Genomic DNA, 17420 nt, shown 5'->3' with positions numbered 1-17420 from the left:
ACATTCCTTTTCAAACCTTATGGTGCTGATGGAAATGGTTACTAATCCCTGCTGAATATGGCTGTCACCAACAGAACATTACTGCCTTTCCAACCATCTCCTGCTCATATGAATGGTCTCTGATCTGTTTTAGAAAATTTGAGTGTCATTGAGACATTTTCACTAACTGTTTAAGGTAAACTATCTGTCCACACAGATGTAGTTGAGAATAAAGATTGTTTATAAGTTGTCTTATTCCTTATGGTTATGACATGAGTTTTTTCCCTATCTAATAAAGTCAGTTATTTGTCTCAACAAGAAATGACATGACTGTTTGATCATGTGTTTCCAACCATCGTTTTGCCTTTTACAACTTGTTTTATTTAAAGTAAATATGGATACTGAATAACTTGGTAATCTTCACCTTAAGTCAAGAAGTCAGTATCCAATTAACAGAATATTCACCTTATAAATCAGTAAGTCAATATCTAATTACAGAATATTCACCTTAAGATACAAAGTCAGTTTTGTATTTAGAAACTTAACCTAATATTATAAGTCCCTGAATAATATGTAGCTTGTCCAGCCTAATTGGTTGGTTAGGAATTTATGTTTTATCTACAGTACTTTTATGGTTTAAGACTGTAAATTAGTAGCTACTAAGTAGCTACTATTTGGGTTTGTACTAGAAATATCTTGGAATTATGCTTTAAGAAGGAAAAAAAAAAAACAGTGGACAAAGGCAACAAAGCGACAGCTGATTGGCACTGTACGTCAGACTCTATGTTCCTTCTCTTTTTTCCCTCTGCACATTGTCTGAGATACCTATTGCGTGCTCCAACTTCTTAATCTAAAGATTTGGATTGATAATTTATTATACAGTTGAGACCTACACAACGTATATTGCGCATGAGCTCAATTTTAAAATTAAAGATCAATTGCAGGTTGCATGAGGCACTCTGTTTTGTTCCATATAGCAGCTGCATGTTGAATTCTGTGAAGTATTACCTGCACATTGAAGATTATTGTGAAAGCAATATTGTCGAACTGCATGAGGGCTATTTTCACCAGGACTAAAGAAAAGGATTTATATTGCTTGAAAAAATAGTGTTATTTAGCTGAAGCTCACATACTTCTAACGGATTAGTAGATTAATTTGCAATGGCTTCTCCATTATAAATGCTACTTCCAATTTTTAGGTGGCTTGTATTTTTTTTTAAGCTTTAAAATCTGAAGCGGATGACTACTATATTAATGGTGCCTGGACTATTGACTGGCCAAGAAAGTTTGATGTTGCTGGAACAGCTTTCCATTACAAGAGGCCAACAGATGAACCAGAGTCTTTGGAAGCACTAGGCCCTACTTCAGAAAATCTCATAGTCATGGTAAAGTTACAATTAATATATTTCTGAAATTTGAAGTATGTATTTGTGTAATAAGAAAAGACAAGGCCATTAATGAAGTAAAAATAGGTTATGTTTTCAAAGAGTATACAGCTTGCCTAGCTAGGACTTTGCATTTGTGTTTTAACACAGCTTTCATACCTTTCAAACCTGACTGACAAACATTGTGATGAAACAGGGATGAAGTCAGAAGAGCCCCCAGAAGTCTCACAGAAAATGCACCGTATCTGTTAAATGTGGTTCAGAATAATGATAGCTGAAATTATAAATGGGACATATATTGTACCTCTGCATTCTACTGATAACATGGAAGTGTTGGGATATAGCATGACAGTTCCTGCCAGTTCTCTGGATGACAGTGGTTTTAAGCCTGGCCTGAGTATGAAGTATACTCTTAGCACAGCAAGAGTATTGTGATTTGAGTTGTGTTGAAATATGTTGCCATTACATACATTGCTCTGAACAGATTGTTCAAAATACAAGAGTGTAACAGCAGATGTGACTAGCATCCTGATAGCCTGTGTCTGACAGCAGGCAGCAGTGAGCCTACTGTTCTGCTACTGTGCTGAGGAAGAGTATAAGAACAAGGTGATATGTTGATTTTGTTCAAGGTCAGGCTGCACGAGGCTCTGAGCAACCTGATCTGGTTGAAGGTGTCCCAGCTCACTGCAGGAGGGTTGGACTAGATGATGTTTAAAGGCCCCTTCCAACCCAAATCATTCTATGTTACTTGCCCAGTATATTCTGTCAGCTGTCAGGTTTGCAGTTCAGGGATTGCTTGAGCCAGATGGGATATTTTTGTGTATAGAATGGTTATTGCCTGGATATTCACATTTTTGGGCAGCATTTTCGAACACTTGAATCCTGTTCTCTGCTGTAGGTGTGGATAAGGTAGAGAGTCTGTATAGAATGAGTTACACAATGATTATAGTGCCTTTTTTCATTCAGTAAGTGGCACTGACTTTCTTACTGAAAGTTCTCTGTTGTTTTGTCCAATTGAGATAAGCAGGTATGCCTCTGCAAAATATCACAGAAGGTAGAAGGAGATGAGAAATAGCTCCAAGATATGTCAGACTGCTACTTCTAACATGATGCATATTATTAGCAACAGAAAGAAAAAGTTTAAGAGAGTCAAAGGCTAGTCTTGGACAGGTGGTATGTGAAAGTGGAGTTCAGCGGTGAGGGTAGACAAAAGCTCATGGTGATTGTTGCATTTCCATCTCTATCACCTGCAGTGGTACAGCTGCAGAGTGGATTTTAATATTCCTTTAAAGGAATCACAGGTGTGTTTCCACCAAACTAATGCAGTTGGCTGTTGCATTAGGGGAAAACAATGACCTCAGCAACAGTTTGTTACTGTAACTGTTATTACAGTCACTAGAAGTGCAAACAAGAGCAGAGTTAGGTTCGTAACTGCCATGTGGGTAGCTCCTCACAAGATTTCAGTGAGGACTGCTGCATGCTTGCATAGTAATGTTGTTAACCAACTTTGACGTCACATAATTATTCAACTGTCAAGTTAATTTCCATTAAGATATTAATTGTATGAAAACTGTCTTTTTAGAACAAAGATGTCAAGAATAAAGAACTGACAGAAGTTATAAAGTTGTGTTAAGTGGGGAAAAAAAGACAAAGCTTGCCTTAGACAGTAATACTTTTCTTTTTTATATGTTTTAAAAGTTAGTACAGATTATTTTCAGAGTACCTAAAAGAACTACTGTGGCTTCCTTTATTACTTCTTCACCTTCCACAGGACATAACGTACCTAGATTAAATATCACTGTAGTTGCCCTCTGCTTGCCTGTTTTAATGGTATAACCAGTTGTTTTCAACTACAGATTCTGCTACAGGAACAAAATTTGGGTATAAGATATAAATTCAATGTTCCCATCTCTCGCACTGGCAGTGGAGATAATGAAGTTGGCTTTGCATGGAATCATCTGCCTTGGTCAGAATGTTCTGCCACTTGTGCTGGAGGTAAGACACCAGGCAGTCAAGCTACAGGGTAAATTGAATTGCAAGATGTGCTTTACTACATAATTATCTAGGTAACTAATTGAAAACATTTCTTTCAGACATGCCTCAAACCTTAATTTAGTGAAAGAACATTATTTTATCACAACAGATTTTGTTGTTGTCAAGTTCATTTAATATGTTCAGATGTTTTTGCTAAATACAGTGTATCTTGGCACAGTATGTTTCTCTCTGCTGATGCTTCTTCTGAGATCCTCTTGATGCTGGTATGTTTGCTTTTCACAGGAGCTTTCTTGATAAAGGACATCAGAAGTTTTAAGTAAGGAGATTAAAAACCAGAAGGCAAATAAGGCAACTGTAAATAAAGGGATGTGTCTTTGTGTATTTGTATGTGTGCTTCACATGATCCTAGTCAGCCTTCCTATCCTCCAGCCACCGAAGTTTAGGGTGCATACTGGCACCTCCTCTGTAGCAGATTATAACAACTGGATTATACTTCCCAGCCCATAGCAGTATCTGAGAATTATTGCCCTTTGGCAGCAGTGGGGGACTTGTAGGTTGTCCCATGTGATTCATCATGGGTGCCTTTTGCCTACAATTTACTATATTCCTAATCCTCCCTCTAGTGGTCACCAGTGCAATTCTTTACCTCTGGCTGAGAGAGCAGGACAGTTGGCTTCCTTCAAAGCCAACACCATTGCTGCTGCAAGGACTGGTGAGTAGAAGTGCTGCGTGAACAGTATCATTCTTCTCTCTGGAGAAGATGAATGCACCATCTCCCCAACATACCTTGGTTTCAGAAGATATGGGAGAGTGCTTTATATCCACCCCAGAATTCCAATTCACTGTGCACTGTGAATAGCAAGAGGACGACACCATATTTATTTTTTTTTAACTAACCCTTAGACCAAGTATTTGTCCTTTCCTTTTTTTTTTTTTTTCTTGCTACTGGACTACTGGAGGTTACTCATATTTAGAATCATCTTGACTCATCTTTCTGCTGGAACGTGCTATGGTTGTTTCTAGTTGTAAGCTGTTTGCTTAGCCATATGTAATACACAAAGGATAGCACAAATTCTCTTCTGTGCTGCTAAATAGAGAAAGTCTTGAAACAAAATAGAGGAAGGTGCCAACTTTCTCCAGTATTTTTATTGTTCATTTGTTGGATTCCTGGGTGATAGAGGGCTTTTTAAACTACTATTTTAGTAATGGTGAGTCTGATATGAAAAGGAATATTTTAAAGAAGAAATTTAAAGTGAGGAAGTGCCTAGCTCATAGCAAAAGACAGTTGCAAGTATCAGAACCTTGCAAATACTATCAGATCCTGTTTTTATGATGGCAGTGAGGTAGTGATCTCTTTGAAGTCGTGGGAAGACTCCAGTTGATTTACATAGAGAAAATATTTTAGCCATGGATCTTGTGTCATTCAGGTCATTGTCATTTCACAGATTTGCCAGTATACAATGGAAAAAAATCTTGGCTCTGAAGGAGTAGGCCCTTGTCTAGATTAAAACATTTTGAATTAATTAATTAACTTCTAAGGGAAGATTGTGAATTTCTGAAAACTGCATACATTTATTAATTAGAAACCTTTTTGGAGGCAGAAAGATTTTCTTTGGTAGCTTATGGTGGCTAAACCAGGCACTTTTCTCTCCTTTCTTTCAACTTGGTGCAAGGATATACTATAGTCAATTTTTTTTCCACTGATCTCTGCACTCATAGAATAAATATTTCATTGTAGCTGTAATTCATGTTAAAACTTTGTCTGCTTTCCCTGTACGAGTACTATCTATTCCCCTCAGTTTATGAAACACCTTTTGCCATATGCCAAAAGAAGACACAATTCTAAAAAGGAGTTGAGTCAGGGAAAAGAAAGGGAGGACAAAGGTTGTAGAAACAGAGACCATAATTGAAAAATTGACTAGTATAAATATGAGATGTCGAGAAACCTTAGAAATGAAACCACTGCTTGGCTTTCTTTGTTTCTATATGGTTCATTATGAAGTCCGTTATTGATATTCTATGTACTTGAACTCTGTCTTTAGAAGAGACATTTTGCTCTGCATAAGTATTAAACAGTTAAAGAATTTCTCACCGAAAGTGGAAAAAGGTCAATAAGCATGTGTGGGGAATTAATTTTTAATTATGAGGTTAAAAAAATTACATAGTGACTTTTGGACAGACTGTAGACAAGTTAAAGGCATCAACATTTTCTTGCCTCTTATTGTAGTTGGTGCAGCTCACCTGTAGTGCATGAACTGATCAGGGTTTGATCATATGATATTCCATCTTGATCCAGGAAAGCTCTAGATGATGTAGAGCCAGATATGCTTTTATATCAAAGCTGTAGGCAAATCTAAATTCTAGTCAACACCTAAAAAGCTATCTTAAAAGAACATCAAATTTGCAAGTTAGAAGCCAGGAAATGGCAGAATTAAGGATGACTACGAAATCTTAAATTGTTTTGTGTCATTGTGACTGTTCTGTGGAACAGGGACAATTTGAGCAGGGGCCGTTCTCTGAGGCTCTGTCGCAGGCTAGCTCATGTCCACTCTACTACTTAAGTCTAGTTCTCTCTAAATCAGACTGACTCTATCTGGATTACATATCATTTGACCAAGTCTGTGACTCTTAAAGCATAGTTACTACTTGATGTATGTTTTTTAATTCAAAGAATCTGAAAAATAAAAAGTGAGAGCTGCATTGCAGTCCACCACAGTGATGTTTCTGTATTGTGGATTTGAGGATATGTGTTGAATGTCATAAAGTAGAGCACAAAGGCTGGAGCAGCATTTCGACAGTGCGAGGTTGAAATAATTTTGAAGTATTGTATATTGCACAAGTGTCTGATTTTTGTGCAGTCTCTTCATATTATTTTGGGATCAATCCACTACATTTAGGTGTTCCTAGAGCTGCTTCTAGGCCTTGTCTTGGAGAAGGATAACTAGAGCAGTCAGGAGCCATGGAGCAAGCTAGAAGCAACTTACAATCTTTAATAGATGGTAATGTGCTGTCTTTTTCACTGAGCTTCTACGTTATATTCACCTTTGCTGTGCTGATGAGTCACATCTGAATAGTAAAAGCACTTTAACTTCTCGAACTGGACCTCTGTTCTAGGTCCTATCTCAGTTTAGCAGAATAGGAAGAGCATGGTAAATGGAATGGTAGGAAGGAGGAGGAGGATTTCCTGCTTGTAACAATTCAGTGCAGTGCCAGAGCCCTGGATTTCATTCCTAACTGCCTTGTGTGGTTCTCATGTGATACTGAGCAACTGAAAGCCTACATTACAGTCTTGCTTGCTAATTATCACTTCTTCAGTATATGGGTACCTCTCTGGAATGTCTGACCTCTGAAGCGTGCAATGAAGTTCAGTATTGCATTAAGTCTATGTAAAGCAAAATATTCTGAAAACTCTGCCTGGCATCTGAAATCAATGGACTCTTTTCACAGTAAACATTATACCACCTCTCCCCCTGTATTCTTCATAGAGTGGTCTAGGAGATGAATTAAACTTTGTGAAACAAACAGTTACATGTTTAAATTGCCTCTAAAAAGCAGAAGGAAGTTAGTCCTTCGTTCATGAGAGATTGTAAACTGTGTATTTAGTAGTGTCATTCATGTTAAAGGAGAAAAGAACAAAGTATTCCATAGTCTCTCTGCCAGTAAGCATCAAATTCTGTAGTGAACCAAGCAAAAATCAAGTCTCCAAAGCCTGAGGTTTATTTTGGTATTTTCTTAAGTTTTTCTAAAAATAGGTTCTTCAGATTTGTCAGGTAGTTAAAAAGGCTTGCCTCATAACAGGCAACTCTTTTATTTTCTAGAATTGCAACTTTTCTTTTTGTACACTAGAACTAGTATTTTCTATATTGAAAATCATTTCTTAAAATACAAATTTATAGTATCTTGAGCTAGTTGTTCTTCTCTGGGAACATTGTCTGAAACTGAACTATATATAGTCTCCATATTATTTCCCTTTTTTCCTGAAACTTCACTGATAACTGTTCTACTCTGAGTCAAGAGTTTTCAGAAGGAGAGTTTGTTACTGTCTCAGAGGTCTTTATAGCTGGTGGAAGACTTGGACAAGATTACAGCAAAACAATGCCAGAGAATACCAGAATGTACAGTGCAAGTTTATTTATACAGAGAAGAGTGGGAGAGGAGAAAACACAGGAAATTCAGGAGGGATGGATGGATGAATAGTTCCCTGGAATTCAGAAAAAAATGATGACAGGAAAGGATAGGAAAGAGTGATACATATCACAGATCATAGAATTGTTCTTTATTTACTCTTGTATGTGTCTTTCCTTATTTGTTATCTTGTAGCTTTCCAAGGGCAAGTGTATTACTTTGTCCAGATCCATAAGTATTCTTAATAACAAAGTGAACTGCTGGTGCTATTACTTACAAAAAATCCAAGAAAGGGAAAAAAAAAATCATTCTTTGTGGTTTTTACTTTTGTATACATTTAAAAATAAACTCCAATAAGTGCATACCCCCTTTTAAAAAAATTTCTTCCGTGCTTAATAAATTCTAACAGTAAACACCACAAGTGACCGCATTTATTATCTGGAATTTACCAGGTATACTAAGGATTGTTTTTTATTTAACTCACTTTATTAGAGTTCATCTCCAGATGAGTTAAATGTCTTAGCTATTAATAGTTTTTTATGAAATAGTCAGTCAGTATACTATTTTAAGTAAATTGATTGCCATCCAGTTTTCCTTGTTGCTCTTCACTCTTGTGTGATGGTCTACTATTGGGCCAAATATATTTTTCTTTCATACCCTCAGATGAATTATGGAACTGTCTTTAGACAAATAAAACATACTTGTCCTCATTAAGGAAAATGTAAGTTTGGCTCTATGATGAACATCTTGTGATCTGATGAGTGAGCTCAGAAAGTATGTCTGGGTTAACCAGCATGCACTAGTTTTAGTGATGCAAGATTCGCTATGTATTGGTACTGGCATCTTTATAATTAACTGTTGCAATCACAAACCACATTTTTTGGGATTGCTTTTAAAAATAGATATGGCAGTTACATGCCTGCAATTTTAATTTAAGAATAAAATGAGCTCCATGTAATTTAAAATTTGACTGCTGAAAGTCATGCAGACTATTTGTGAATTGAAATCTGCAAAACATCTCAGTTCTGGGGAGATTATGATCACTAAACCACTAGAGTTTTGTTTGCTATTAGAATTGTGTTGACCAGTCATGAGGACATTTAATGTCTTTTATTATAAACTATAAATCTGCAGATTTGAAACCAGAGCGTTTCTGTCTAACTGCTTGTAATTATTCCCCCAAGAGTTTAAATGAATTTGTTTAGTTGTGCTTTTCAGATTATTTTTAGAGAGACCATATACTCAGGGAAAAGTTGATAATTTAGAAGGATTTTTTCAAGGCCCACAGGGATTAACCAAGTTATAGCTGCTGTCTGGGTAAAAACTGCACTTCTAGTTTTTCCATTTCTTTTTCTTGTCTTAAAGTTAAAACTTGAATTTTGTTTCTGAGATTTAATTTTAAATAATACTGTAATTAGACAGCAACGATTTAAAGTTTACATACTCTGTGGCAAGATGCTACAGAACATTTTAAAACTGGATTAATATATCTCCTGGCATGGATTAAAGATTCTTCACTGTGTGAGTGAATAGTGGTGAATACTGTCTTATGGGTGATATGCTACGTGACCAGTGTTCAATAAATAACATGTCTGACTTAAATATTTTTGAAAACCGAGCACAATAATACTTTGTGTTCATAGTAGTTGAGAATACTTTCTTATTACATAGCTCCCCAGAAATGAAATTACTGGGGCTGCCAACTTTTAGCCAAAGCCTAGAAGGAAATGTGTCTGATGCCAGTAGGAAACTCAGTGAAAACATAACGTTAATATCTACGCTATCCCATAAATACTTTTGGGAGAACGGTATGCATCATTAAAATGCGCAGTTCTAAAGTGTGTATAAATTACTATTTTTACACAATTATATTGCTTAAGTAGGGAAATATCATTATGAAGGCAACATTCAGCCTATTTTATCAGCCACCAAGAGAATTAAGGCAGCTTGTGATGGAAAGGATAAATGATTATTCATCAGTTGGACCTGAACATAAGTTCTGTGTCAACTAGGAGCTCCATGTTACTAGCATTGCTGTTTGGCTAGACGTTTTAAATACTGTTTCTCATCATGGTGAAGTTTGAGTAGAAAATTGCAAAAGAAGTATTCCTACTCAGGTTGTCAGATCTGATTTTAATTATTGTCCTCTGTTGACAGTGTTTGCGTAGAGTATAGAATTTAAAGTGAATCATCTTGTTACAGTTTCTCAAATGTTTAGATCTTCCACTTATTTGTCAAGAACCAAAAGAAGGTATTCTAAAGGAGAGCCTACTATGGTAAACATTTTTCTCTCTCTTTCATGCTGCAATTGATACATCTTTGCTCTACTAAAATAGTTCTAAAGGAGTAGAGAACTGAAGAAAATAATATCTCACTCTGTCTATATATGTGTGTGTGTGTGTGTATAAAAATAACATAACAACATTGAACTACTAACTGATTTGAAATTTTGAATAGTATAAAGATATAGAACTAAGTGACAAATGGAGTAAAGTGTAACATGATAGGTCATGCTTGACTAGCCAGATATATTTAAATGTATAACTGATTTTCTGGACTGAAGAAATGTAGTAGATTCATTGATCTAGACTTTCTGAAGGCTTTTGTTGTCACCTACACCTAAAAAAGAATTAGAAAAGATTAGTAGACAAGAGACATATTTAAAATAAAAATTACTGGGCCAAAGGGCAGTGAGCCTACTGGGCTTCTTAAAGACCTTTCAGAAGACTCATGAGACTTCATGAGTTTTTCTTGTTCTGATGGCAGCATAAAAAGTAGAAAGCTCTGATGAAATTTGCTGATAGTGCAGCACTAGGAGATGTGTGGGGAAGACTGGGATATGTTGTAGTCATGATAAAGGCAGATTTTATTTTAGAATGTATTTATTTAAAAGTATTAATGACAGTAGATGAGGCACTAGTAAAAGCCCTATGGAGTACTGACTGTAATAAACTCAGATGTGAGCAGATGCACAGAAGGGTTATGAGGTTGACCAAAGGAATGGTGTATCTAACAACAGAGAGGCTGCAAGAGTTTACTTGGTTAACACAATAAAGTTACTTAAGCTGAAAGATTGTTTTGATTTTTAAAAATCGAATTGGCAATTAATGCATCTGGAATGGAAATTGGAAAGCTTATAGTAGTCACAGGTGTGAAGTTCAGAGAAGAAAAATGTACCTGGGCTTAAGGTGGACCTTGTTCAGTTTATGAAAGGAGTTACATAGAGGGGTTCCCAGCAATAGAAGGATGCTGCTTCCAGTTGTATGTTCCAAGTTCCTGTGTTCCAAGGGTATTTAATTGTCCTTATAGTACAAGATTTCGTTGAACTTCAGCTTTATATAATTTCATGTAATTGAAACATCAGGTGCTGAGAATGCTATAAATGGAACATCTTCTTATGAAGCTCTAAAATCTTTGACACTTGATGGATGAGTATCTGCAAGAGAATATCTGTATGTTAACACAATCAACCAACAGCTGTGGAGGCATGTACTTCAGGCCCTTGAGGATCCCCCATGCTAATGATTTGGTTGTTTCTCGATTCCAGATGGACCTAACTATCTAGCAAAATTATTTTTTTCTAACATGTAAAGCACATAAATTGAAAGTCAGCACCAAAAAGGAGGTTGAATACTGTTAAAAAATGTATTTTCTTTTTAGCTTGTTAATGTAGATTTGTGTGTATAGGATACACTTGAAAAACAGTCTGACAGCCTTCTGTGCTGTTCAGTGGTATTTACTGTTGTCTAATGTGACATTCAGATACACATAGAAAGAAGAGCAAATGGAAGATGCTGATTGGTTAGCCTGATTCACTTGTAAGACTTATGTTTCGTATTAGTCAGTATCTTTTTCATAAATGAAGCTTACTTTAAAATGATTGTGATGCTTGTGGATAACCTGAGATGTCAGACGTGTGAAATTATTTACAACCTCATTTAAAGTGCCTGCTTTGTGAAAGTTTATGTGTAGCTGTAATCAAAAAGGAGATATCCCAGCAGCAAAACTCTAGACTCTGGATTTATGTGCTGCAGTAGAGTGAAGACTCCATCATTAGGCATCTTTTGTCTCAACATGGTTAATGATTTTGAGGTGAAGAGGCAGGTGATTTTGAGTGTTGATACAAAGTTCTCACCTGCTAAACAGACATCCTGTAAGAAATGGTTTGTTGAGTGATGAATCTGACTTTTCTGCTTCTCAGTAACATGAACATTACAGTTGAGAACACATTTTTATGTGTTTAGGATCCAGTCTGCTGGGGTTTCCTGAGAGTATTTCAATTAACAAGGCTCTGTTTTTACATGAGGGGTAATACTTAGTTTTCCAGGATGCCAAGACGGTTATCTATTAAACAGCAATTCCCTATTGCAGAGTGAATAGATTTCAGCTGGGAGTATGTCTACAGAAGAGTACTCTTAACTGTGTGACATAGGTTGTTGAGTAGTCTAAGAGAGTAGGGAAAGGGAAGCATTCTGGGCCACAGTGCAGCCACGGATGCAAGATTCATACAGCCCATGGTAGGAAGTCAAGAAAGAGATTTAGTCTGTTAACTGGAAAATAAGAGATTAGGCTAGCACACGCAGGTATGGATTTTCATCCTTGCTGTCAGGGTGGTTTAAACAGGTTACATCAGTTGAATAAAAGCTAAATGGAATCTACAGACTAGACACCCCAATCTTGCCACCTTAGCTAAATTAACCACTATGTCACAAAAGTTATGGTGTGCTCATGGGAATTAGGAATCCCCTCAGGGGGAGAAGGCATTATACTTGCTTCTGCATCTGCAACATCATGAGGGGAGTGCATGCCATCCTCAAGACTCATGGAAAAGAAGGTTACTATTTTCCCCATGTCCTTTGCACATAATGTCATGAAGACATTTCATATGCCTCTGTGTGTAGGCTGGAAGACTTCTGTTCATAGCCAAGAAGGATGTTTTGTGGGCTAAACTTGAAGCATCTCAAGGCTAGGCTTTACTCACTGTTGGAATTAAATACCTGAATTCTGTATAGGTCACATTTTAGGAACCAAAGTAGGAGATTATCAAAATGACTAACAAAAGAAGCAATTGCAAGGTAAGTTGGTGAAAGAAATCCCATATTTTTAGTGGGATGTTTAGTGTGTGAAAAACATGTTTATAAAATTAATTTTATTACTGCACATCTATCTCCTATAAAAAGCATGTCTTAAAATGAAGAGAGGACCATAAAGTAAAGTTGGCAGATATTTGAAGCCGGGATGTTTTAATCCCTGTTTAATTGTACACATTTAACATTTTTTTTAAAGTGAAGTAATTGCTTCTATTTTTAATAAAGTCTCAGGGCTTTTTGCAACTTTTATCATGCAAATAATTATATTATTTCTGTGTTTATACTGCTTCTGCTCAATAAGAACTGCATATAAATTGCAGATCCACACTTTTTATGCTGGCAGACATCATACAGCTTGTTCTAAAAAGAGAGAAGGAGGTTGTGTGTACTGCTCTTGACAACACTACTCTGACTTGCACTGTTTTTGTATAAATGGTTCTTTAATGCAATTCTTAGATCTTGTTTTTTAAAAATCAGAAAATCTGCTTAGTGTGCGACCTTATAATGTCTTAAATTTTGGGAATAGTAATTCTAAACTGCCCTGTTGATGGTTAACAGTGAAAGAGGAGTTGGGAGTGCCAGATAAAATAAGCATTCGCAGAGACGAACTGCATCTTTCAGAATGAATAATGCTTCTATTATCTTAATGAAGAAAACATTTATAGGATGACATGTATAAAAATGCAACAGTTTCCCAGTATTGCTGGTTTATTTTAGACCAGAGCACATAAACAATAATTCTGCATTGAAGTGTGACGATGTTCTATTTGATTATGTTTTCTTTGGAAATTTAAGTGTCTTCTACTAAGAGAGGAGAGTACACAAAAAAAAAATGTATTTTGTGCAATATACAAATAAAACCAATCTGTTAGTAAATCTATAAATATAGTCCCTTTGTTTTAGAAAACAACTGCAATTTAAAATCCTCTCTCAATGGAGTGGCCTAAAATTTAAAGGAAAATGAAAGATTTATTGTGCTTGGGAAGCATTCAGTCAATTGGAATTCACTCCTGCTGCATTCAGCCAATTAAAGTGGGATGGTAGGATTAATAATCAATAGGTGAAATACACTTTTACTCAACAAGTAGAAGAGCAAGAATGATGAATTAGTTGTCTTTCATTTCATTCCAAGGTGTGCAGAAACAAGAGGTGGTGTGTAAAAGGCTGGATGACAACTCCATTGTACAAAACAATTACTGTGACCCTGACAGTAAGCCTCCAGAAAACCAAAGAGCCTGCAACACTGAGCCTTGCCCACCTGAGTAAGTCATTGATCACTAAGATGAATATGTTTTGTGTAGATAGAGAAGTCTTTCTAGTCTATAATAAATCTTGTTGACCAAATGTGTATAAAATTCTGATCTAGTATTAGGGTTCTGTCTTACCAGCCAGGATGTTTGGTTTTGGTTTTGGGCTGTGGTTTCTTGTTCCTCCAAAATCAGTTGTGGAAAATTCATACTTTGTCTTAGAGGAGGCCTGATTTGACTGAGGAACAGTGGTGATTAAATGGCACAAAGCAGCTCAGATGTTGTAAGTAAAAACAAATTAGCAAAGCAGTTTCTTAGAGTGTAAGCGTCAGATGTGGTGAATAGTGCTCAGAGTAGAACTGCAGACCATTCTTAAGAATGGGGACCATGACAGAAGACTCTTGAGGTGAGACTAATTTTGCCATAGATATTTATTTTACATAATAAATGTTTGCCATATTTTAAAGTATATTATATTAAAATCTAGGTTGAAGTGTTCACATGAGAAATTGCAAACATAAAAACTTCTTAGTAGACCAAACTGTTTGCTATAATAATTTTGTCAAAGAACTTTCTGGGTTGTACAGTAATGCTGTGTGCCTTTAGGATTAGGTGCCTGCTTGGTTACCTCTGTTTAGTTACGTTTTCTAAGATAGCTGTGTGGTATATATTGAAAAAATGATTAAAAACACAGCAGCTCATTTCTTCAAACATGAAACATGAAATCTGGCAAGGACCTATAGCATAGCTTAATGTTACTACAGAAGCTGTTTAGAAACAGTTGTGATATTTTGTATCAGAAAAAAAAAATTTCAGCATATGCACAACAAATCCTTCTTATGTTTTGAGACAAATAAAACTTGTGGAAAAAAATGGAAGAGATACAACAGTTTATTGATTCACAAGCTCTGGTTAGTTTAAGTTTGGTGATAATCTGTAGTTATATTCTAATTTGGCATGAAAATCATTAATGGTGATTTAATGTAGATATTGCACAATAAAGAAATACTGCAGTCTTTTTAAAATGTGTCTTAGAAACTGTAAGATTGTACCATGAAGGACACAGGGAGGAATGAGACAAGATTATCATGCATTAAAATCCCAACAGGTCTTCAAGAAGCCAGTTTCTTCCTAGAGTATCAGCTGCTTCCCTGTTTTGGTGTCTGGTTGCAGGATGGCAGAGCAGTGTCTTCTACACTTACTTCCCCTGTGTTATGTGCCATATTCATTTGACATAAACAGAAATGAAGCCATTACACTGCTCTCACCTTGAGTATGTTTGAATGTGAATGTGCTGTCTCACAAACAGGTCTAAAGTAGGTCTAAATCATTGTCCCCACATTCTGTGTCTAAATACATTTTTACCTTACAAGGATAGGCACTCAGGTTGTGTTTGGATAACACTGCCTAGTGTGGCTGTGAGTACACTGACTAAACTCTCACACCATGTATCTGAGAGCAGAGCTTGGGAAGTGGTCATGTTTGGTCAGTTCCCTTTTACCAAACACATCCATGTCCCTTCCTTTGCATGGCTTAACTATTAACAAATTAGCACTTGAAAAAGTAATGGTAACATAGTTATTCCAAACTAGTTTGTTTTTGTTTTTGTTTTTGTTTTTTTCACTGACGTTCTTTAAAAAACAAAAATAAGATAAAAAAACCCACCACACAGAGTGGAACACTTCTGGATTCTCCATTCAGTACAGCAAGGACATTGATGAACGTGGTGAAACTCAAGCCATCAAGATTCAGAAAGTGTTTATTAATCGGCATCTGCTTTAATATGTCAGAGCCGTTCAGCCCACATCTGCTTCCATTCTAATGTTCCCCACAGGGTGACACAAAGTGCCAGACTCCTAAGGAAGGGTTCTTTATTCCTGATCCTGTAAGTAGTGTAGAAGGCGGCTGTTCAAATAACAGTTACCCAAAGAAGTTTGACCCTTTTGACTAGAAGATTTAGCACAAGGAAGACTTACTCTTTACATAGAGTTGCCAAATATTTCCTTTTTTAATTAACACAATTCCACTTCCCTCTTCGTATATACCAAAAGTTATGAAAATGTTACTTTTTGTAACTAAATGCCGTTTACATTATGCTTGATGTCCCTGAGCAGCAGCAAAGACTACGTTCACAATATTTTGTTTGTCGTTACAATAAGTAGCTCTTAATGTTCCAGACTTCAATAAACCGTATAGGTAACTGTCATAGTTCTATGAATTATGAATAGTGCTGTCTTGTCATACAGTATAAACATTAAAGGTGCGTGAGAATGCGCTTGAACAAATCATAGTACCAACTAAAAATTAACACTTCAGTCTCTCCAAAGCTCTGGAGAACTTCTAATTCTCCCTACAGTGGTAAAAGCATAAATTTGGTGGTGAAGAATCACAAATTAATTCTCTTTTGCTGGGAAGTTAATGACAGAATATGACATATTTGTTTGCATCTCTGTATCGACCTAGGTTCATATTAGAATATATTACACATTCTGTAACACAAGACAGAATAGCAGCATGGTTTTTTTTGGCAGAGACTTCATAAAATGACAAACCTTATGAGGAAGCTCCAAGTATACCTCTAGGAACATGCACAGTGACTGACATGCCTGCATTTTTGGCATGTTAGCAACATGTGATAACGTACTAGACTTCACCTTCATCCTTTGCAAGGATGATTCAGGCAAGTGTATCTAATCAACATATGAAATATTGAAGATGAAATGTGCTCAACAAAATGAAGACACATTTCCAGTGAATAGAGCTACATTAACCATTCATCAGTAGAAAAAAAAATATTTGTTGAGGTCATTTTTTATGTGATTAAATGATGTTTTGCTAATGTTAACTTTACTTACTCTAATAAATAAGAATATTTTGCCACTATCTTGGCTTTTATCTTCTACTGTAAGCTACAGCAGTGGGTCCCGAACACTTGCAGTTGCAAGCCATTTTCAGATAAATAATTTCAGGCAAGTTCAGTACAAGTTTAAGTTACTACTTAAATAGCTGTAATTTTGTGAGACTCAACACTCCTTTCTAACTGCTGTAGCCTAGGCTGGAAATTGCTGCTCTAGAAAAACACAAAGTAGTATTATTGGAAGATATTATGGTAGTGAAGCATGAATTAAAATGTTCAGTAAAAAGACCAATAAGTTTCTACTTTTATTTCACTGTAAATACATGTATTATTCACAATGATTTAGGTTCAGTAATTTAAAGTATTTGATTTCTGGGCTTGTGCCGTGATCTGTTTCTGAAATGCATTAAGTGAGTCTCCTAACTTTTTCTATCCAGGTGGTTTATAGGAGATTGGTCAGAATGCAGTAAGACCTGTGATGGAGGAATGCGTTCACGAACAGTTCTCTGTATCAGAAAGATTGGACCTTCTGAGGAGGAGACTCTGGACAATACCAACTGTTTAACACACCGTCCTATTGAAAAGGAGCCCTGTAACAATCAGTCTTGTCCCCCACAGTGGGTTGCTTTGGACTGGTCAGAAGTAAGGAAATTTTTCTGTTAGCTCATTGGTAATAGTGGAGGGAAGAGCTCTGAATATTGGTATATTTTCTATCGCTGCTTGCTAAGCAGAGGATTAATAA

General features: G+C 36.2%; 1 protein-coding gene across 3 annotated transcripts in view; it reads left to right on the top strand.

Annotated features, from left to right (window-relative positions):
• Positions 1–17420, top strand: part of ADAMTS6 (ADAM metallopeptidase with thrombospondin type 1 motif 6) — a 151987-nt gene that overhangs the window by 122521 nt on the left and 12046 nt on the right. For all 3 annotated transcript variants that reach the window (XM_086770429.1, XM_086770428.1, XM_086770426.1), the window contains 4 exons: positions 1201–1364; positions 3221–3359; positions 13707–13836; positions 17116–17320. In XM_086770429.1, the coding sequence (XP_086626555.1) occupies positions 1201–1364; positions 3221–3359; positions 13707–13836; positions 17116–17320 (638 nt within the window). The remainder of the gene's footprint in view (positions 1–1200; positions 1365–3220; positions 3360–13706; positions 13837–17115; positions 17321–17420) is intronic.

This window comes from Chlamydotis macqueenii, chromosome Z (assembly GCF_036417535.1).
Source record: "Chlamydotis macqueenii isolate bChlMac1 chromosome Z, bChlMac1.mat, whole genome shotgun sequence".
In the NCBI taxonomy this organism is placed as follows: domain Eukaryota; kingdom Metazoa; phylum Chordata; class Aves; order Otidiformes; family Otididae; genus Chlamydotis; species Chlamydotis macqueenii.
The sequence above is the reverse complement of the archived record's forward strand: the minus strand, read 5'-3'. Positions and strand labels throughout refer to the sequence as shown.